Source organism: Penaeus vannamei, chromosome 14 (assembly GCF_042767895.1).
Source record: "Penaeus vannamei isolate JL-2024 chromosome 14, ASM4276789v1, whole genome shotgun sequence".
Lineage (NCBI taxonomy): Eukaryota > Metazoa > Arthropoda > Malacostraca > Decapoda > Penaeidae > Penaeus > Penaeus vannamei.
In genome coordinates, this window is record NC_091562.1 from 5,176,286 (window position 1) to 5,198,785 (window position 22,500).

General features: G+C 49.8%; 1 protein-coding gene across 1 annotated transcript in view; it reads left to right on the forward strand.

Moving 5' to 3' along the window:
- Duox (dual oxidase) overlaps window positions 1-22,500 on the forward strand; it is a 210,217-nt gene that overhangs the window by 37,186 nt on the left and 150,531 nt on the right. Inside the window, exons 2-3 of the mRNA XM_070129643.1 lie at window positions 5,075-5,155; window positions 14,899-15,060. Coding sequence (XP_069985744.1) covers window positions 5,075-5,155; window positions 14,899-15,060 — 243 coding nt within the window. The remainder of the gene's footprint in view (window positions 1-5,074; window positions 5,156-14,898; window positions 15,061-22,500) is intronic.

A 22,500-nucleotide genomic window follows, 5' to 3' on the forward strand; every position in this document is an offset into this window, starting at 1 on the left:
AACACCAACATCAACAAGGGTCGAGTCCACGACACCGGTTGATGCAAATGAACGAGTGACCACACGTGAGGCGAGCAAGATGGACGAGCGACCTCCGTTGCCAAGTGAAGCAAGGGATGAGGCAGTGAATGAGGCAATGAATGAGGCAAAGGGTGAGGCAATGAATGAGGAAATGAATGAGGCAATGAATAAGGCAGTGAATGAGACAAAGGATGAGGCAATGAATGAGGCAATGAATAAGGCAGTGAATGAGACAAAGGATGAGGCAATGAATGAGGCAGTGAATGAGACAAAGGATGAGGCAATGAATGAGGAAGTGAATGAGGCAAGGGATGAGGCAAGGGAAAGTGTGTTGTGAGTTATATAATGAGGTAATGAGGGCCTGGCAGGTGTGGTGTGTTGAGCAGGCCTATATGAGGATAGGATGAGATGGAGTGGATAGGTGGGATGAGGGAGTGTGAGGGGGTGGCGTGTGAGGGAGTATGAGAGGCGGTGGCTTATGGGATAGGATGGAGTGATAGAATGAGGGAGCGTGACAGAGTGAAAGAAAGAGGAAGTATGAGTGATAGAATGAGGGAGTGTGAGAGAGTGATAGAATGAGGGAGTGTGAGAGAGTGACAAAGTATGAGAGAGTGCGAGAGAATGACAGAGTATGAGGGAGTGTAAGAGAGTGACAGAGTATGAGGGAGTGCGAAAGAGTGACAGAGTATGAGGGAGTGTAAGAGAGTGACCGACAAAGTACGAAGGAATTTGAAAGTAACGCGGCTAAGAGAGTATGAGAGGGGAAGGGTGAGCTTGGAGAATGAGTTATGGATCGTGAGGCATGAGACCTATGAGGGAAGGCCGGATGTAAGAACGAGTGAAGGCGGCGAAGGAGGAGTTAATGGACGGAGTAATTTTGGAGTGATGGAGTGAGGAAATGAGTTTAGGGGATGGATAGGCCTATGAGGAAAGTTCCAGTGTGAGGGAGTGGTGGGAAGTGAGGTTGTGTTGAAGTACGAGGAGGGTGGGGGTATGAGAGAGAGAGAGAGAGAGAAAGAGAGAGAGAGAGAGAGAGAGAGTGAGTGAGTGAGTGAGTGAGTGAGTGAGTGAGTGAGTGAGTGAGTGAGTGAGTCAGTCAGTCAGTCAGTGAGAGAGAGAGAGAGAGAGAGAGAGAGAGAGAGAGACAGAGAGAGAGAGAGAGAGAGAGAGAGAGAGAGAGAGAGAGAGAGAGAGAAAAGAAAGAGAAGAAGAAAAAGAAGAAGAAAAAGAAGAAAAAAAGAAGGAAAGAGAAAAAGAGAAAGAGAGAGAAAGATAGGAAGAGAGGAAAAGAGAAAGAGAGAGAAAAAGAAAAAGAGAGAAGATAGATAGATAGACAGATAGGTAGGTAGATAGGTAGATAAATAGGTAAACAGATCGAGAGAGAGAGAGAGAGAAAGAGAAAGAGAAAGAGAAAGAGAAAGAGAAAGAGAGAGAGAAAGAGAGAGAGAAAGAGTGAAAGGAAGAAAGAGAGAGAAAGAGTGAAAGGAAGAAAGAGAGAGAGAATAAACAACGCGACCACTTCAAGAACCCGCCGACGTCCCGGTGCCTCTAGACAAGTGTCTGGATGGCCGAGCGGGAAGCCAGCCATAGCCTCTTCACTTTCCAACGCGAATTTGCATATAATGATACACTCGCCATCCGCCGTAACTCATCAGGCCTTTTGCGATTAAAACTCCTCTCCCCTCCCTTCTCCCCCTCCCCCCTCCCTGTCTATACCCCTCTCATCCATTCATCCGTGTTACTCTTCCCCTCCCTCACCTCTTCGCGCCTATCCCTTCTCCTTAGTCTTTCATTTCTCTTTCTTCCTGCCATGTCCGTTTCCACACTCCCCTTCACTTCTCTTTCTCCCTTCCATGCCCATTTCCTTCCCCCCTTCACCCTCTTTCTCCCTTCCATGCCCCGTCTCCACCCTCCCTTTCCCTCCTTCACCCCTCTTTCTCCCCTCCATGCTCTTCTCCATCCCCCCTTCACCTCTCTTCTCTCCCCTCCATGCTCTTCTCCATCCCCCCTTCACCCCTCTTTCTCCCCTCCATGCCCGTCTCCACCCTCCTTCCCCTCCTTCTCCCCTCTTTCTCTCGCCCCTTCACAAATACCCCTCCTCTCCATCCCCTTCTGCACCCCCCTATCGCCCCAGCCCATTCCCTCAACCCCTTCCCACCATCACCCCTCCCGGAAGGTTTTCTCAGGGTCTCTTAGAGTCTTAGTCTCTCAAAATCTAGTTGTTTCCCGCAAGTTCTCTCAGGATCCCTCAATTTCTCGCCGTTTCCCGCAAGTTCTCGCAGTTTGCCGCAAGTTTTCGTAGGTTCTTTCAATTTCTCGCCTTTTCCCGCAAGTTCTCGCAGTTTGCCGTAAGTTCTCGCCGGATCTCTCAATTTCTCACCGTTTCCCGCAAGTTCTCGCAGGTTCTTGGGCCCAAGGATTCCGAATACATGTTGGGGCAAATGGGGAGGGAGGGAGGGAAAGGATTGGGTAAACATCCTTTCATTAAATGGTGTTTGGATGGATAGGAATCGGGTAAATAGGTTCGGATAAATGGGAATAGATGAATACACTTTGCTTAGAAAATAATAAGTAAATATTTTTTGGATATATATAGTCGGATGAAGGATGAATGCCACTAGGTCGATAGGATTGGATAAAAAAATGATCAAAGAAGCTTGGATAAAAAAAAAGTTTGGATAAGGATCTAAAGGTCGCTCAAGATCCCGGGGCGAGTGTTGGTTATTTACCCAGCGGTTCTTGGGGTAGGAGGAGGGGGGGGGCATGGGGTTGGGGGTGGGGGTGGGGGAGGATGGTTGGTGGCGGATGATGGGAGGTGAAGGGAGAGCAGGAAGAGATGGAAGGAGGGGGGAGGGGTAGGGAGGAAGGAAGTTGGGAGGGAGGGAAGGACCGAAAAAAGGTTGGGGAAGGGAGTAGGCAAGGGAAAGGGAGGTGGGAAGGAACGAAGGAAGAGGTAAGGGAAAGGGAAGGAGTTGGAGCGAGTAGAGGGGAAGGAGAAGGAGGCAGGAAAGAACAAGGGGAAGAAGTGGGGAGGGGAGGATGAGAGGGTAAGGGGAAGTGAAGTGAAGTGGAAGGAGAGAAAGAGAGGACATGGGGCCAAGGGGAAGGGGAAGCGGGGGGAGGGAGAGAAGGGAAAGGGAGCGGAAGTGAAAGTGGAAAGAGAGAAGGAGAGAAGGAGAGGAGGAGAGGGCATGGGGCCAAGGGGAAAGGGAGAAGGAGAGGAGAGGAGGAGAGGGCATGGGGCCAAGGGGAAAGGGAGAAGGAGAGAAGGAGAGGATAAGAGAACAAGGGGAAAGCGAAGCGGAGAAGGGAGGAGAAGAAAGCAAAGAGACAAAGGGAAGGGGATGTGTGGAGGGGGGGGGGGTGAAAGGGAGGGGAAGGGGAGCGGAAGTGAAAGAGAGAAGGAGAGAAAGTTAGGAGGAGAGGATAAGAGAGAGCCAAGGGGAAGGCGAAGGCGGAGAAGGGAGGAGAAAAAAGCAAAGAGACAAAGGGAAGGGGATCCGAGGAGGGGGTGGGGGTGAAAGAGAGGGGAGGGGGAGCGGAAGTGAAAGAGAGAAGGAGAGAAAGAGAGGAGGAGAGGATAAAAGAGAGCCAAGGGGAAGGCGAAGCGGGAGGTAAGGAGAAGAAAGCAAAGAGACAAAGGGAAGGGGATCCGGGGAGGGGGGTGAAAGAGAGGGGAAGGGGGGAGCAGAGAGGGGGCTGAAGGGGGGTGAAAGAGAGGGGAGGGGGAGCAGAGAGGGGGCTGAAGGGGGGTGAAAGAGAGGGGAGGGGGGAGCAGTGAGGGGGCTGAAGGGGGGTGAAAGAGAGGGGAGGGGAGCAGAGAGGGGGCTGAAGGGGGGTGAAAGAGAGGGGAAGGGGGAGCAGAGAGGGGGCTGAAGGGGGGTGAAAGAGATTGGAAGGGGAGCAGAGAGGGGGCTGAAGGGGGGTGAAAGAGAGGGGAAGGGGGAGCAGAGAGGGGGCTGAAAGTGCCCCTGATGATGGAAAGACGTCGTTTGTAACTTTCAGGCCGTCGTTCGTGGTCGTCTTCTGAGGCTAATGGCATGCCCCGTCTCCTTTGTTTGTTTGTTTGTGTGATGTCGTTCGTGTTACGTCATTTTTTGTCATCGTTTGTTTCGTTTTAATGTTCATGAAGTTTTTTTTTTTCTATTTTGTTGTTGTTTATGTTGTTAGTTAATCGCTGCGGGTTAAACAAGGAATATATTACATCGTTTGTTTCTTCTTAATGTTCATATATTTTTTTTTGGTTCTATTTTGTTGTTGTTTATGTTTTGTTTATTCGCTGCGGGTTAAACAAGGAATATAATACATCGTTTGTTTCTTTTTAATGTTCATATATATTTTTTTGTTCTATTTTGTTGTTGTTTATGTTGTGTTTAATCGCTGCGGGATAAAGAAAGAATATGTTACATCGTTTGTTTCTTTTTAATGTTCATATATTTTTTTTTGGTTCTATTTTGTTGTTGTTTATGTTCTGTTTATTCGCTGCGGGTTAAACAAAGAATATGTTAAAATGTCCGTAACCTTTCCGTTGTGATTGCTGTTGAAGTTGATTTTAATCTTATGGTAATTCCGTGATGTTATATGCACGCTTCTAGACATTTTCAAATACCGAGACTTGTTCTTCTGTTTCTCTCTCTTCTTTCGTAATACATTAAATATTGTTTTGTGTTTTTTTTCTTGTAATTATTACGAAAAAAACTTTCTCTCCCTCTCCCTCTCCTTCCCCTCTCTTTCTCTTTCTTTTTGTCTGTCTGTCTGTCTGTCCTTCCTGTCCTCTCTCTCTCTCTCTCTCTCTCTCTCTCTCTCTCTCTCTCTCTCTCTCTCTCTCTCTCTCTCTCTCTCTCTCTCTCTCTCCTCCATCCCTCCCTCCCTCCCTCCCTCCTTCCCTCCCTCCCTCCTCCCCTCCCTCCCTCCCTCCCTCCCTCCCTCCCTCCCCTCCCTCCCTCCCTCCCTCCCTCCCTCCCCCTCCCCCTCCCCTCCTCTCTCTCTAATTCATTCATTTATCCAAGCAGTTAAGAACAAAAAATTAATTCGTGTTCCCGCATCCTTGCAGATATCCCGGAGAGCTACATCGAGAAACAGCGCTACGATGGCTGGTACAACAACCTCGCGCACCCTTCTTGGGGCTCCGTTGGTGAGTAGTGGTTCTCTGTGTTTTTTTTTCGTGGTTCACTGTGGTTCCCTGTGGAGTAGTAGTTCTCTGTGGTTCACTGAGGTTCCCTGTGGAGTAGTGGTTCTCTGTGGTTCACTGTGGATTAGTGGTTCTCTGTGGTTCACTAAGGTTCAGTGAGGTTCTCTGTGATTCACTGAGGTTCTCTGTGATTCACTGAGGTTCTCTGTGATTCACTGAGGTTCTCTGTGATTCACTGAGGTTCTCTGTGGAGTAGTGGTTCTCTGTGGTTCTCGAGGATGAACGGGTGGTGGCCATGGGTGCCGAGAGAGTCCGATAACTCTCCTGCTTGGCGAGAGAGCCAGTCGGTGCAGGAGAGAAGTCCACTTGGCTCCCTCGTGGCGCAGGTAAGGACCCCAGAGCCGATCCAGCGACCTTTCAGAAATCCCCATTAAAAAAAAGGTCAAGATGCACAGTAAGGAGGAGCATTACCTGTTGCGTCCAGAGATTCTCGTCCTTGATTAGACTGTGGAGGTACACGCGCAGGGAACACGTCCAGGGAAGCTCACGCGCACGTACACACAAATATGTACACGAAGAACACGTCCATGATAACTCACGCGCACATACACACATATATGTACACAAGGAACACGTCCATGGAAGCTCACGATCACGTACACACATATATGTACACAAAGAACGCGTATACAAAAGCTCACGCGGACATACACACATATATGGACACGAAGAACACGTCCATGATAGCTCACGCGGACATACACACATATATGTACACAAAGAACACGTCCATGATAGCTCACGCGCACGTACACACATATATGTACACAAAGAACACATGCATGATACCTCACGCGCACGTACACAGATATGTATACGAAGAACACGTCCATGATAGCTGACGCGCACATACATATATATGTACACGAAGAACACGTCCATGGAAGCTCACGCGCACGTACACACGTATATGTACACAAAGAACACATGCATGATAGCTCACGCGCACGTACACACATGTGTACACGAAGAACACGTCCATGATAGCTCACGCGGACATCACATATATGTACACTATGAACACGTCCATGGAAGCTCACGCGCACGTACACACATATATGTACACGAAGAACACGTCCATGAAAGCTCACGCGCACATACACATATATGTACACAAGGAACACGTCCATGATAGCTCACGCGTATATACACACATATATGTACACGAAGAACACGTCCATGATATCTCACGCGCACGTACACACATATATGTACACAAGGAACACGTCCATGAAAGCTCACGCGCACTTACACATATATGTTCACAAAGAACACGTCCATGATAGCTCACACGCACGTACACACAAATATGTACACAAAGAACACATCCATGATAGCTCACACGCACGTACACACATGTGTACATGAAGAACACGTCCATGATAGCTCACGCGCACGTACACACATATATGTACACAAAGAACACATGCATGATAGCTCACACTCACGTACACACATGTGTACATGAAGAACACGTCCATGATAGCTCACGCGCACGTACACACATATATGTACACCTACACGTCTTCCCACCCCCTGCACACTCTGAAATCACAATCATGATAGTGCTCACTACTCTATCAGATGATTTATGATGTGTGCCTGTCTTTGTGACGTGGTTGTGAAGTATGCCATTGGTTATGTATGATAGTGCAGAATAATAATTTATCCGATGGCATTATATCTCTTCGGAGTATGTTTTAAGTCATTCAGTTGTATAAACAATTAAGTTGGTGTAGATAAGATATTGGAGGTAGTTAATGAGAACTTAATCAATATCATAATGCCACACGAGAACTTGGCCATAAAGAATAGCATAATGTCAAACTAATCTGCTAATGATAGGCCTAATCTCCGTGCTGAAGGGAGAGCGGAATTCATTGCCCCTTCAGTGATGTTTCTAAATGGGAATAGTCATATGAAAGTTTTAGAACAAACCAAGCGCAAATTCATATAAAAGTTTAACAAGCCAAGCGCAAAAACTCACGATTGGCACAGTACATTATCGGTAACTGAAGTGTGACTCGATCAAAAGCCGCCGTCATGCTTGTGCCAAACCTTGTTATTGGCTCTGAGGGAAAGCATCCTTCACGGTCTGGTCGGGCGATTGACCCCAAAAATATTTTACCCGTGAAATCACACACATAAACAAAGCTATGCAAAGATACGTAAACACAGAGAAGTACCCGGAGAAGTATACATGCACGTGTAAACACAAACAAAGATATGCAAAGATACATAAACATAGATAAGAATTCACGGGAACGCAAACAAACATTTAACTTGTTCCCAAAGACACATACAAACACACAAACACGTACCCGAGGATACAAACACATAAACAAGCACCCACAGACACAAACAAACACCCACAGACGCAAACAAACTCCCACAGACACAGACAAACACAGAATCAAGCCTCCCAAGACACACAGACAAATACACGTACAATCACACAGACGCACAGACAGACACACACACTCCCCACGATCAGACACAGGTTTCACAAGGATGACTGCCTACAATATCGGTTTATATGCAAGACAACTGCGATATTTATGTGCAGTACCTTTGTTGCAAAAGAATGGCACGTTTTGAATGGCTAATTCCTGGCAGGCTGGTGAGCTATGCAAATGAATATCGAAAGGGCTGTTTAAAACGTTGTCTCGCTGGGAACTGATGGGGTCCGTGTCTGGGACCTCTCGAGCGCGGAGGTTTTAGCTGTGGTTGGAACCCGTAGTTTGAAGAATCGTTTTTTATTTTTGATTTTTTATTTATTCGTTTTTTTTCGTTTTTTTTTTTTTTTTTTTTTCTTAGCAAGTATTGGGGTTTGGAGCTTCTTAGCAAGTATTGGGGTTTGGAGCTTCAGTGAGTGAGTGTTAGGTTGTTGTGTTGGCGTGTATGGTATTGGGGGAGGGGGGGCCGGTCTTCTGTTCGCAGTACTGGGTTCGGCTGTTTTATTTTATTCGGACTCGCTCTGTGTGTCACTCTCCTCCTCCCACATTTTCTTAAGGTGTTTCTGGCTCCCTCTCTTCCCTCTCCTTTTCTCCTTTTCTCTTTTTTGCTCTCACTTTCTCTTTCTCTCTCTCTTTGTCTTTCTCTCCCCCCCCCCTCTCTCTCTCTCTCTCTCTTTGTCTTTCTCTCCCCCCCCCCTCTCTCTCTCTCTCTCTCTCTCTCTCTCTCTCTCTCTCTCTCTCTCTCTCTCTCTCTCTCTCTCTCTCTCTCTCTCTCTCTCTCTCTCTCTCTCCCTCCCTCTCCCTCTCTCCCTCTCTCTCTCCCTCCCTCCCTCCCTCCCTCTCCCTCTCTCTCTTCCTCTCCTTTCCCTCTCTCTCCCTCTCCCTCCATCTTCCTCTCCCTTTCCCTCCCTCCTTCCCTCCCTCCATGCATATCCTCCATGCTTGTGCGTTTTGCCGCCCGTGTCTCTGGTCGCCCGGGCGTCCCCCCCCCCACCCACCCCTTCCCTTAGCCGTAAAGAAGGGGCGGCGCTGCGTGTTATCAGGTATAAGTATCAGGCATAAGTATCTGGCTCCTTATTGCGGTCGGGGTGGGGGGGGGCTTAGGGAGGGGGTGGGGGTGGGGAGGAAGATTGATAATCACGTGACCAAGTTGAAGCCGGTTATGGCGATGATGGTGTTAATTGCGATAAGAGTGACTGATGTCATTTATCAGCCGGGGGGGGAGGAAGAAGGCGGTGGGGGGAAGGGAGGTGGAAGGCGGTGGGGGAGAGGGAAGGCAGTGAGGGGGGAGAGGGAAGGCGGTGGGGAGAGGGAAGGCGGTGGGGGGAGAGGGAGGCAGTGGGGGGAGAGGAAGGCAGTGGTGGGGGGAGGGAAGGCGGTGGGGGGAAGGGAGGGGGAGAGAAGGCGGTGGGGGGAAGGCGGTGGGGGGGAGAGGGAAGGCGGTGGGGGAGAGGGAGGCGGTGGGGGGGGGGGAGAGGGAAGGCGGTGGGGGGGAGAGGGGAAGGGGGGGATTAGGTGGTTTGTTGGTTGTCTTTCTCTTTCTTGTCGAGGACACGATCTCTTTTTTTGTTTTTTTTTTTGTTTTTGTTTTTGTGACGAGGCGAGTGCGAAGAGTGGTGCAATAGCTGGCCTTTGCGCGTTGGTGCAGAAAGTCGGCTGTGGCTGATGAGGGATATGGGTTGTTTGCGTCATCTTGGTGTGTGTGTGTGTGTGTGTGTGTGTGTGTGTGGGTGTGTGTGTGTGTGTGTGTGTGTGTGTGTGTGTGTGTGAGTGTGTGTGTGTGTGTGTGTGTGTGTGTGCGTGTGGGTCTGTCTGTCTGAGTGTGCGTGGGTACGTGTATATGGGTATGGTGCGGGCGTGTGTACATTATGCATATTCATATACATAGAAAAACACACACACACTCTCTCTCTCCCCCCCCTCTCTCTCTCTCTCTCTCTCTCTCTCTCTCTCTCTCTCTCTCTCTCTCTCTCTCTCTCTCTCTCTCTCTCTCTCTCTCTCTCTCACACACACACACACACACACACACACACACACACACACACACACACACACACACACACACACACACACACACACAGAGGTCTGTGTATGTGTGTGTGTGTGTGTGTATGTGTATGAGTGTATGAATGTATGTGTGTGTTTATTCAATGATAAACTCGAAAGACCTCGGGCTGCTCGCTGAGGCCCGTATTTTTATTCGATTTCTCCGTTTTCTCGTTGTTGTTTTTATTCATTCAATTTACTATTGGGTTTGTGTGTCTTTTTTCTCTTCTCGTCTTCGCTTCCCTTTTTTGTGATATTTGGGAATAATTCAGAAATACAAGTGTGTGAGATTGAGAGAGAGAGAGATTGAGAGAAAGAGATTGAGAGAAAGAAATTGAGAGAAAGAGATTGAGAGAAAGAGATTGAGAGAAAGAGATTGAGAGAAAGAGATTGAGAGAGAGAGATTGAGAGAGAGAGATTGAGAGAAAGAGATTGAGAGAGAGAGATTGAGAGAAAGAGATTGAGAGAAAGAGAGAGAGAGATTGAGAGAAAGAGATTGAGAGAAAGAGATTGAGAGAAAGAGATTGAGAGAAAGAGATTGAGAGAGAGAGATTGAGAGAAAGAGATTGAGAGAAAGAGATTGAGAGAAAGAGATTGAGAGAAAGAGATTGAGAGAGAGAGATTGAGAGAGAGAGATTGAGAGAAAGAGATTGAGAGAGAGAGATTGAGAGAGAGAGATTGAGAGAGAGAGATTGAGAGAAAGAGATTGAGAGAAAGAGATTGAGAGAAAGAGATTGAGAGAAAGAGATTGAGAGAAAGAGATTGAGAGAGAGAGATTGAGAGAGAGAGATTGAGAGAAAGAGATTGAGAGAAAGAGATTGAGAGAGAGAGATTGAGAGAAAGAGATTGAGAGGAAGAGATTGAGAGAAAGAGATTGAGAGAAAGAGATTGAGAGAAAGAGATTGAGAGAAAGAGATTGAGAGAAAGAGATTGAGAGAGAGAGATTGAGAGAAAGAGATTGAGAGAAAGAGATTGAGAGAGAGAGATTGAGAGAGAGAGATTGAGAGAGAGAGATTGAGAGAGAGAGATTGAGAGAAAGAGATTGAGAGAAAGAGATTGAGAGAGAGAGATTGAGAGAAAGAGATTGAGAGAGAGAGATTGAGAGAAAGAGATTGAGAGAGAGAGATTGAGAGAGAGAGATTGAGAGAGAGAGATTGAGAGAAAGAGATTGAGAGAGAGAGATTGAGAGAGAGAGATTGAGAGGAAGAGATTGAGAGGAAGAGATTGAGAGAAAGAGATTGAGAGAAAGAGATTGAGAGAAAGAGATTGAGAGAAAGAGATTGAGAGAGAGAGATTGAGAGAAAGAGATTGAGAGAGAGAGATTGAGAGAGAGAGATTGAGAGAGAGAGATTGAGAGAGAGAGATTGAGAGAGAGAGAGAGAGAGATTAGAGAGAGAGATTGAGAGAGAGAGATTGAGAGAGAGATTGAGAGAGAGAGATTGAGAAGAGAGAAGAGATTGAGAGAGAGAGATTGAGAGAGAGATTGAGAGAGAGTGAGAGAGAGAGATTGAGAGAGAGAGATTGAGAGAGAGAGATTGAGAGAGAGAGATTGAGAGAGAGATTGAGAGAGAGAGATTGAGAGAGAGCGAGAGAGAGATATTGAGAGAGAGAGATTGAGAGAGAGAGATTGAGAGAGAGAGATTGAGAGAGAGAGATTGAGAGAGAGAGAGAGAGAGAGAGAGAGAGAGAGAGAGGAGAGAGAGAGAGGAGAGAGAGAGAGAGAGAGAGAGAGGAAGAGTTTACGTGAATGTGAGGGTGAGAGTGAGAGTGAGAGTGAAAATCATGAGAGAGTAAGTGTAGGAAAAGGAGGAAAGAAAAGGAAAGAAATGGAGTGTGAAAGGAAAGTTAGAAAAGAAAGAGAAATAAGCATAGGCGTAAGGAGAAGAAAGCGAGAAAGAGAGAGAGAGAGAGAGAGAGAGAGAGAGAGAGAGAGAGAGAGAGAGAGAGAGAGAGAGAGAGAGAGAGAGAGAGAGAGAGAGAGAGGAGAGAGAGAGAGAGAGAGAGAGAGCGAGCGAGAAAGAGAAAGAAACAAGAATAAATAAGCGAGAGAAACGGCTTCGCGCCCACAGCTCGCGGTACAACTTCCTGAAATATGACGTGGGAAAAGCATGGCTCGTGACGTCACAGGAGGCGTGCTTGTTGTCATGATGATTTAACTCGCGAACTTCCGGTCTTTGGGCGAATTTCCGCAAATATCGGTTTTATTGGGTCAAGTTGCGGCGTGCGAGGGCGGGGGCGGGGGTGGGGGTGAGGGGTGGGGGGTTGGAGGTTGATTCCCATGGTTTTGTGTAATTGGGCTGTTTGTTGGTCTTGTCTCCTCCCCCCCCCCTTCCCCTTCTTGTGGGCGAGCTGGGTCAAGGACGGGATTTGAGGACGAGGTTGAGAATGGGGGTCGAGGTTGAGGTCGAGATTGAGTTTGAGGAGGTTTATGGTGAGGATGATGTCGAGGTTGAGGATGGTGTTGAGATTGAGGTTGACGTCGTAAGTCGAGGCTGGAAGACGAGGATGGGGTTGAGAGTTCGAGGACGAGGTCGAGGACAAGGTTGAGGTTGGAGTCATATCTCCCCTAACCTTGTTTGGTCGCTGCGGCCATGTGTAATTCGCTCACACCTTTCCTGCCGGGCCAAAAAAGGTGGACGCCCGCAAGCAGAGTGAATTCACCAGCTTGAGTGCCGCGGCCGAGGAGGAACGACCCTCTTGGCCTCGACGTCGGAGGAGACTGAACGACTTTATCACCAAAGGCCCGGGTGTTTTCCTGACGCCGAGGAGGAGTTTTGTGGGACCTCAAACCTTCGCGAAAGATGCCGTGGGCCTCGCGTGCACGGGTCGAGCCTCGCGAACTGCACGCCGCATTGAAGGTCCTATCAGGTCTGCGGAAAGGAGGGTCGCGGCATACTAAAGGCCCCGTCTGGGAAAAGTTGAATGACGGCTATAACTGTTGTGGCTCTTGAATTATATTGCCGATAAGGGCACGTACAACGGCACGTACAAGGCGTGAGGCTCTGTAAGGATCTCTGTTTACATGCACGAGGACGCGGGGGCTTCTGAAGCAAGGCGCGTTGGTTTAGACGGAGAGAGATTTTGCATAAGATGGAGATATCTTTTGCATAATCGGTATTGATCTCGAGTGGACCTGCATACCTTAATCGCCATTAGACCGTTTTTATCTCTCGGTCTCCAGGTCATGTCGGTCTTCGACTGCTTCCTCGCGGTTGCCCTGAGTCACGAGGGGATGTCTGTCGGGTGTTTTCTGTCGGGTGTTTTCCTTCGGGGGGATCGGGAGAGCCGCAGGAAGCGAGGGAATGCGAGGGGCTGGGGGGGGGGGGGGGAAGCGTGCGTGATAAGATATGCAGGGAACTTGACGAGGTGTTCGAGGCATGCGGTTGCCGCGCGCCGCTCTTCGCACGCAACGAACACCGCATTTCGGATTCCCTCGGCATCCGAAGACAAGGTGGTAATGCGGGCGATAAAAACGGCTTTGTCTTTTTTTAAGAGGTAAAAAAAAAACGTTTTAGGAAAAACATTTTTTTTAACCGAAGCGCATTGTTCCCTGTAATTGAGGGGCTGGAGTTGCAGAGAAGGAAGTGTTATTTTGCGGTTTGCAGGTTCGGTTTGTCTTTCTTTGTTTAGATAGAGGATTCCTAACAATATATGTATATATATATATATATATATATATATATATATATATATATATATAGAGAGAGAGAGAGAGAGAGAGAGAGAGAGAGGATTCCTAACAATATATGTATATATATATATATATATATATATATATATATATGTGTGTGTGTGTGTGTGTGTGTGTGTGTGTGTGTGCGTGTGTGTGTGTGTGTGTGTGTGTTTGTGTATATATATGTGTGTGTGTGTGTGTGTGTGTGTGTATGTGTGTGTGTGTGTGTGTGTGTGTGTGTGTGTGTGTGTGTGTGTGTGTGTGTGTGTGTGTGTGTGTATTATATATATACTCAAGGGGTTGAGTATATATTGCATCTTTGGATAAACTGTTAGGAATTTGTCAGCCGTTTTAGGCGCAAATGTTGAAATACCGACCATTACTGTTAAAAGGAGGCATTTTATGCAAGTTTTATAGACATTATGCTTTAGTTCAGTGTCTCTATCAGTCATTTCATTAATTATCCACGCCGTTGTCTGTCCATTGGTACAGGCTTGGACATTTTGTGATTTGTGTCTTGGTGTTTATGTAAGGATTATCGTTATAAAATCCAAGTAGTGTTTCTTATCAGCCATTGGTACAGGCTTGGACATTTTGTGATTTTGTGTCCCATTTTTTTATGTAAGGATTATCGTTATAAAATCCAAATAGTATTTCTTATCAGCCATCCTGATTGATGCCTTGGTGAGTCTGCTTGCCGGTCCGTCACAGTGACGCTTGAAGTTTTTTTTATGAAAGTTTTTTTTTCTGTCAGTTTCATGTAGCTTTATCAGCATGAGTAGGTTTGCTTGCAACCTTCACGCTCGTATTTAATAGTTGGTTTGTTGAGTTGTATTTATGATTTTATGGTATTGTATTTGTGATTATTTTATGATGTTGTTTTTTATGATTGTTGTACCGTATTGTATTTATGATTATTATTTATCGACTTTTTATTGTAGAATCGTCATAGGCTCGGGGTCCTTGTGACATTTAACATAACGGTGAAAAAAGATAGATATATATCACCTCAAACATAGTCTTACCCCCCCCCCCCCCCCCGCTGAAAAAAAGACAAATATGTGTTTGCATGAAACCTCTCACCTCCAACATTGTCATAACCCCCCCCCCCCCCCCCGCTGAAAAAAATGTTTGCATGAAACCTCTCACCTCCAACATAGCCCAATTCTTCCCCCCCGCTGAAAATAGAAATATATATGTTTGCCTGAAACCCATCGCCCCCAACATAATCCTAATCCCCCCCTCGTTTCCCCCGCTTAAAAGATATATATATATATACATATATATATATATATATATGTTTGCATGAAACCTTTCGCCCCCAGCATAGTCCTAATCCCCCCTTTCCCCCGCTTAAAAGATATAAATATATGTTTGCCTGAAACCCATCGCCCCCAACATAGCCCTTATCTCCCCCCCCCCTCTGAAAAAAATATTAATATATATGTTTGCATGAAACCTTTCTCCCTCAACATAGTCCTAATCCCCCCCCTCTTTTTTCCCCCCCGCAGAGTCCCGGCTGACGCGGAAGACCCCGGCCAGCTACGCCGACGGGGTGTACATGCTGGCGGGGCAGGACCGGCCGTCGCCCCGCACCCTGTCGCAGGCGCTGCTGAAGGGGCGGGACGGGATGGCCTCCGAGCGCAACAGGACCGCCATGCTCGCCTTCTTCGGTAGGTCGATGTGGAGTTTTTTTTTTTTTTTTTTTTTTTCGGTGTGTTTTTTTTTCGGTGGGGGTGGGGTTGGAGTGTGGGGGGTGGGGGGAGGGGGTGGGAGGGGGATTTGTTAAATTATTTTCTGTGAGGTGTTTTTTGGGGGTGATTGGTTGAGGTTGATTGTGTGGTTGAGTGGGAGGGTGTGGGTGTGGGTGTGGGTGAGTGAGGTGAGTGAGGGGTGAGTGAGGGTGAGTGAGGGTGAGAGTGAGAGTGAGAGTGAGGGTGGGGTGTGGGTGTGGGTGAGAGTGAGGGTGAGAGTGAGGGTGGGACGTGAGGGTGAGAGTGAGGGAGGGACGTGAGGTGAGAGTGAGGGTGAGGGTGAGGGTGAGAGTGAGAGTGAGTGAGAGTGGGTGTGGGTGAGAGGAGGGTGAGTGAGGTGAGAGTGAGGGTGAGAGTGAGGGGGAGAGTGAGAGTGAGAGTGAGGGTGAGGGTGTGGGTGTGGGTGAGAGTGAGGTGAGTGAGGGGGAGTGAGGGTGAGAGTGAGGGTGAGAGTGAGAGTGAGAGGAGAGAGGGAGGGTGAGGGTGAGGGAGAGTGAGAGTGAGAGTGAGGGTGTGGGTGTGGGTGAGTGAGAGTGAGAGTGAGAGTGAGAGTGAGAGTGAGGGTGAGGGTGAGGGTGAGGGTGAGGGAGAGTGAGAGTGAGGAGAGTGAGAGTGAGAGTGAGAGAGAGAGAGAGAGAGAGAGAGAGAGAGAGAGAGAGAGAAAGAGAAAGAGAGGGTAAAAAAAAATATGCGAGGTTGAGGCTGAGGTGGCGAGGCTGTAGTAATGAGGCTGAGACTATGAGGCTACGCAGGAGGCGGCGGTGATGGGGGGGGGGGAGGGGAGGGTAGGGGGGTGCATGCGGGGTTCACCTTGGTCGGGCCGCTTCCTCATGTCAGCATGATGTGGCTTCCCGCGAGACCAATTTCCACTTAAATCATTAAAATGATGTTTGATTAGAACTGTATGTCTCTCTACGGCCTCCCCTCGGCGCAGACAAGGAGGTGTGAGGGAGGAATTTTGATTATGTGAGGTGTGTGTGTGTGTGTGTGTGTGTGTGTGTGTGTGTGTGTGTGTGTGTGTGTGTGTGTGTGTGTGTGTGTGTGTGTGTGTGTGTGTGTGCGTGCGTGCGTGCGTGGGTGCGTGCGTGCGTGCGTGCACGTTGGGAATGAGGGAGGGAGGAAGGGAAAGAGAGGGAAAGGGAAAGAGAGAGAGAGAAAGAAAGAGAGAGGGGGAGAGGGAAAGAAAGAGAGAGGGAGTGTGAGTCTGTGTGTATTTGTGTCTGTCCTTATTTGTGTGTTCACATGTTAGTGCCGATGTTCGTGACCGCATCTAATAACCAATAAAAAACATGAGAACACTCGCAATAATTGGGTAATTGCGACAGAAAACGCGAGATAACGCAATAATTACTACATGGAAGCAACTCACACTGCGAAAAAAGTGGATAATTACAATAGGAGAGAATCGCACACTCGGGAGGGAGGGAGGGAGAGGGAGGGAGGGAGGGAGGGAGAAGGAGAAGGAGAAGGAGAAGGAGAAGGAGGGAGAGGGAGGGAGGGGGATGAGAAGGGAAGCTAGTGGTGCAGGTATGTGCACGTGTGTGTGTATGGAGAGAGAGAGAGAGAGAGAGAGAGAGAGAGAGAGAGAGAGAGAGAGAGAGAGAGAAGAGAGAAAGAAAGAAAGAAAGAAAGAAAGAAAGAAAGAGAGTCTCTAATTTTTCAAAAAATCCTTCCTGCCATATGTGTGTGCTTAGGGTGTTGATTATTCCTCTTCTCTCTTTCTACCCCTTTCTATGTCGTCTCCCTCTCTCCTCTTGTTTATCTTTTTTTTCCTTTTTTCCTTTTCATATTCTGCCCCCCTCTCTCTCCACTCTCTCCATTCCTCTCCCCTTTTTCTCTCCTTTCTTTCCTCTCTTTTATCTCCCAATTCTCTCTACTGTATCTTCTCTCTCCATTCCTCTCCCCTTTTTCTTCTCTCCTCTCTCTCCTTTCTCCCCTCTCTTTCCCTCTCTCTCTCCTTTCTCCCATCTCTTTCCTCTCTCTCATCTCTCCCCATTCTCTCTCTGTATCCCTCTCTCTCTCCATTACTCTCCCCATTTTCTTCTCTATATCCTCTCTCTTCTCTCACCCCTTTCTCTCCTCTCTCTCATCTCTCCCCATTCTCTCCAATGTCTCCTCTCTCTCCATCCCCCTCCCCTTTTTCTTCTCTCTCCTCTCTCTCATCTCTCCTCATTCTCTCTACTATATCCTCTCTCTCCATTTCCCTCCCCCTTTTCTTCTCTCTCCTCTCTCCCCTTTCTCTCCTCTCTCTTTCCTCTCTCTCCTCTCTCTTTCCTCTCTCTCCTTTCTCTTTCCTCTCTCTCTCTCTCCTCTCTACGTTCCACTCTCCACTCCTCTATGGCGCCCAAACAAACAAACAAACAAATGAAGCAGTAGATTGATATCAGCAACAAACAGCTTGTTAGACAGTCAGACAGACAGCCATAAACAGATAGCGAGACAAATCGTCGCGGGTAGATAGCCGGCCAGACGAATGAATAGGTAGAGGGATGGGGAGGATGGATGGGAAGGATGGATGGGGAAGATGGATGACTGAACGCAGGATTGTTCGACTCTCCTCATCCTTTTTTTTCCCCTCGTTCTCTGTCTCCAAGATGAAGGGTCTTTCTTGGCGAATAAGCGTCCTGTCGAGTGTGACGTCTTTGTGGAGCTTGTCTGGGGTCTCTTTGGTTCAGCTTTCACTCCTTTTGGTCTTCTTCTTGTTCATTTTCTTCTTCCTTTTTTTCTTCTTCCTCCTCTTCCTTTTCTTTTCTTTTTTTTCTTCTTCTTCTTCTTCTTCCTTTTCTTTTTCTTCTTCTTCTTCCTCCTTTTCTTTTTCTTCTTCTTCTTCTACTTCTTGTTCGTGTTCTTGTTCTTCTTCATCTCCTTGTTCATCTATTCCCTCTCCATTCCCCCTTTTTCCTCTGTGAACGCTTTGATAGTGATAATGATAATAAATATTTCAAATGCGCTGATCGTGCAAGTATTATCAGGACCTTTTCCTGTCGGTGGCGGTGGCTACATGTGAGAGAAGGAGAGAGGGAGAGGGAGAGGAAGAGGGAGAGAGAGAGGAAGAGGGAGAGAGAGAGGGAGAGAGAGAGGGAGAGCGAGAGAGAGAGCGAGAGCGAGAGCGAGAGCGAGAGCGAGAGGGGGAGGGAGTGGGAGTGGGAGTGGGAGTGGGAGTGGGAGTGGGAGTGGGAGTGGGAGTGGGAGTGGGAGAGGGAGTGGGAGAGGGAGAGGGAGAGGGAGAGGGAGAGGGAGAGGGAGAGGGAGAGGGAGAGGGAGAGGGAGAGGGAGAGGGACACGGGGGTGGGGGGTAGTAGTGAGTGAACGAGAGTAATGAATGAGCGAGAGAAATAGTGAGCGAGTAAGAGAGAAATAGTAAGTGAGTGAGACAAATAGTGAGTGAGTGAGAGAAATTGTGAGTGTGAGAAATAGTGAGAGAGTGAGTGTGTGGGTGGGAGCAATACTGTGTGAATGTGTGTTAGAGAGAGAGAGAGAGAGAGAGAGAGAGAGAGAGAGAGAGAGAGAGAGAGAGAGAGAGAGAGAGAGAAAGTAAATACAAGAAACGAATAGATAAAAACAAAGAACAACAACAAAAAAAGAAACCGAAATAGAAACAGAAATTGAATCAGCCAAGACGAACAGCATTCCCGATCCTCGTTCCAGGAGTCAGCACCGTCAGCCGCATCTCATTTAGTACGAGGAACCCTGTTTGGACTGACGAGCTGATTCCTGACGTCAGGACAAATAGCGGGAGTGACGTCAGTGTGAAGGAAAGCGACGTCGGCACGTTAAATAAGCCCGGCGGGGGGTGGGGTGGTAGAGAGGGTGGTGGGTTGGGGTGGTGAGGGAGGGAGGGAGGTTGGGGTGGTGAGGGAGGGAGGGAGGGAGGTTGGGGTGGTATAGGGAGGGAGGGAGGTTGGGTTGGATTGGGGTGGTGAGGGAGGGAGGGAGGGAGGTTGGGGAGGGGTGGAGGCGGGGTGAGGGGAGGGGTGGAGGTGGGGCCAGGGGCTGGGGGCAAGGGAGTAAGGGTGAGGGTAGGGGCAGGGAGTCGCGTGCGGCCCAGTTTCTACGCCGTGATGAAATAAATGGTCGCGTCGAGGCAGCAGGTCCGTCCGTTCGTCAGTCCGTCCGTTCGTCCTTTCATCCGTCCGTTCGTTTGTCCGTTCGTTCGTCAGTCCGTTCGTCCGTCCGTTCATCCGTCCGTCCGACCGAGAGAGGCTTTTCCCGGGCTGCCTGGAACGCCGGCGCCGACGCGAGGGGGAGCGAAGTGGAGGAGGAGCTGGAAGGAGAGGAAGTGACGCGGAATGCGCCGTCAGAGGTTTTCCCAGGTCTGTTGGCGCATCGGCAACGGCCTCGGCTCTGCATCGCGGGAAGAACGCGTGCGCTGTCTCTTTTAACGGGGGTTTCTCGCAGCATCAAACAGTAAAACAAGCAGTAAAACAATAAAAAAACAGTAAAAAAACAAGTAAATCAAGCAGTAAAACGTTGTGAAAAGGATGCTCGTAAGTTTCAGCGTGGAGTGCGGCTCACGTGACTTGGCGAGGGAGTGCCAAAGGGCGGCCGAGCGAGTGACGGCGCCGAAGGCTAGCATCCAGCGGCACGGCGAAGGCTCCCCGCGTCTGCGAGCGACAAGGGCACGAGCGTTACGGGCGCGGGTTTGGGGCGTGCGCCGGGCTGGCTCCCAGCGGGACGCGCCGCCGCCGCCGCCGTGTGATGTAAGTTCCGCCACCAGAGCGGGGATTACGCGCCGCGATCCCGCTCCCGTGGCGGGCCGGGGGGAATCGGAGGCTGATGACGATTTCTTTTCTCTCCGATCTCTTCATCCGTCGGGCGGGAGGGCGGTTTTGCGGGCGCGCTTTTTGCTCCATGCGAGGGCGTCGGTTCGGGCGCTGACGCACGGCCCGCCGCGCCAGGCACTCGCGCTGGGAGACGGGCGAGGCAGCGCGCGCCCGCCTGCACGACGCGAGCGAAGAGGGAAGCGCTGTTGATAGTTCAGAGTGACGCGGGGAGGGAGGGGGGGAGGGAGGGGGGGAGGGGGGGAGGGAGGGAAGGGGAGGGGAGGGAGGGAGGAGGCGAGGCGAGGGGGCCGTGGAGGCAACACTTTCTCCCTCGGCGGTGGGGGAGGGCGGGCGTGGGGGCGCGCCCGCTCGCTCGCTCGCTCGTCAGGCGCAGGTGTGGTTGCGGGCGCAACTGACCGCATTCCACCGCTGGAAGGGGCGGGGCTGTTTATCCTCCTCGCGACGCCGGTGCTTGTGCGGCGGTTTTAATTACAGGGAATTCTACCCCTTTTGGGCACGGGGGAGGGGGGAGGGGGAGGGGCGTGCTGGGTATCGTCGCGTCGCTCGTTGATTGATTAGCGCCCCGGCGACAGGCGCGGGCGGCGGTGCTTGCGGGGGAGGCGGGGGGGGGAGCTCCAAGGGGGGGGGGGCGGGGGTACAAGCAGACAGGGCAGCCTAGGTACGGTCTCTACGCGCTTATTTGGTGGTTTTGTGAATGTGTTAAATACTTATCTGCTGTCAGTTTTTATTATTGTTATCATCATCATCGTCGTCGTCGTCGTCGTTAATATCTGAATAATCATCATCACCATCGCTATCATCATCATCATCATCATCATCATCATCATCATCATCATCATCATCATCATCATCATCATCATCATCATCATCATCATCATCATCATCATCACCACCACCACCACCACCACCACCATATTATTATTGTTATTATCACCACCACCACCATCTTCACCACCATTACCACCACCATCATCACCATTCATCAGTCACGGAATGTCTCGGACTACCGTTCATCCCCAACCGTGGCACCTCCAGCGACGGCGGCGGAGGCCTAGTTGCCCAATGCCACTCGCCACCGCCCCGGGGATGGCACCCTCGCTCGCCGTTCAGCGCTGGTCTGGCGTGGTCGGTGTGGCACTCTTGTGACCCTCTCTGCGATGTGGCTCTCTCTTCCATGTGGTCTTATCTGCGATGTGGCTCTCTCTGCAATGTGGTCTTATCTGCGATGTGGCCCTCTCTTCTATGTGGCCCTCTGCAATGTGGTCTTATCTGCGATGTGGCCCTCTCTTCTATGTGGGCCTCTCGTCCATGTGGCCCTCTCTGCGATGTGGCCCTCTCTTCCATGTGGCCCTCTGCGATGTGGTTCTCTTCCATGTGGCCCTCTCTGCGATGTGGCCCTCCGCGATGTGGCCTTATCTGCGATGTGGCCCTCTCTTCTATGTGGCCCTCTGCGATGTGGCCCTCTCTTCCATGTCGCCCTCTCTGCGATGTGGCCCTCTGCGATGTGGCCCTCTCTTCGATGTGGTCTTATCTGCGATGATGATGATGATGATGATGATGATGATGATGATGATGATGATGATGATGATGATGATGATGATGATGATGATGATGATGATGATGATGATGATGATGATGATAATAATAATAATAAGGGTAATAATGATAATGATAGTGATAATAATACTGGTAATAAAGATAATGATAATTATAATAATAACGATAATAATAACGATGATAATGATAATGATATTGATAATAATGATAGCATATTGGGCCTCTTGCGAATTTCCTTTTGCACCAATCCCCGCCATATGCAAGTTCCTTCGGCTGATGAGCCTGACCTGGATGATGAAATGCACCCACTCCGAAGGCCGGGTCGGGGCGCTCTCTGGTGAGGGAGGAGAGGGGTGAGGGGTGTGGGGTGAGGGGTGAGGGGTGTGTGGGGTGGGGATGGTGGGTGGGGGAGGGGTGAGGTGAGGGAGGAAAGGGGTGAGGGGTGGGGGTGGTGGGTGAGGGGTGTGGGGTGGTGGGTGAGGGGTGTGGGGTGAGGTGAGGGGTGAGAGGTGAGGTTCTGCATAGGGGTGAGGGCGGGGGAGCTAGTTGGGGGTGGGGTGTGGGGTGAGAGGTGAGGGGTGTGAGGTGTGGGGTGTGGGGTGGGGGTGGGGGAGAGGGAGAGGTTCTGCATAGGGTAGAGGGCGGGGGAGCTGGATGGGGGAGGGGTGAGGTGAGGGAGGAGAGGGGTGAGGGGTGTGGGGTGAGGTGTGGGGTGAGGGTGAGGTTCTGCATAGGGGTGAGGGCGGGGGAGCTAGTTGGGGGTGGGGTGAGGGGTGTGGTGTGGGAGGGTGGGTGTGGTGTGTGGGAGAGGGAGAGGTTCTGCATAGGTGTGAGGGAGGAGAGAGGGGTGAGGGGTGGGGGGTGAGGGGGTGAGGGTGAGGGGTGGGGGTTGGGGGGATGGGGTGGGGGTGGGGGAGAGGGAGAGGTTCTGCATAGGGGTGAGGGCGGGGGAGCTAGTTGGGGGTGGGGTGTGGGGTGAGAGGTGAGGGGTGTGGTGTGGGAGGGTGGGTGTGGTGTG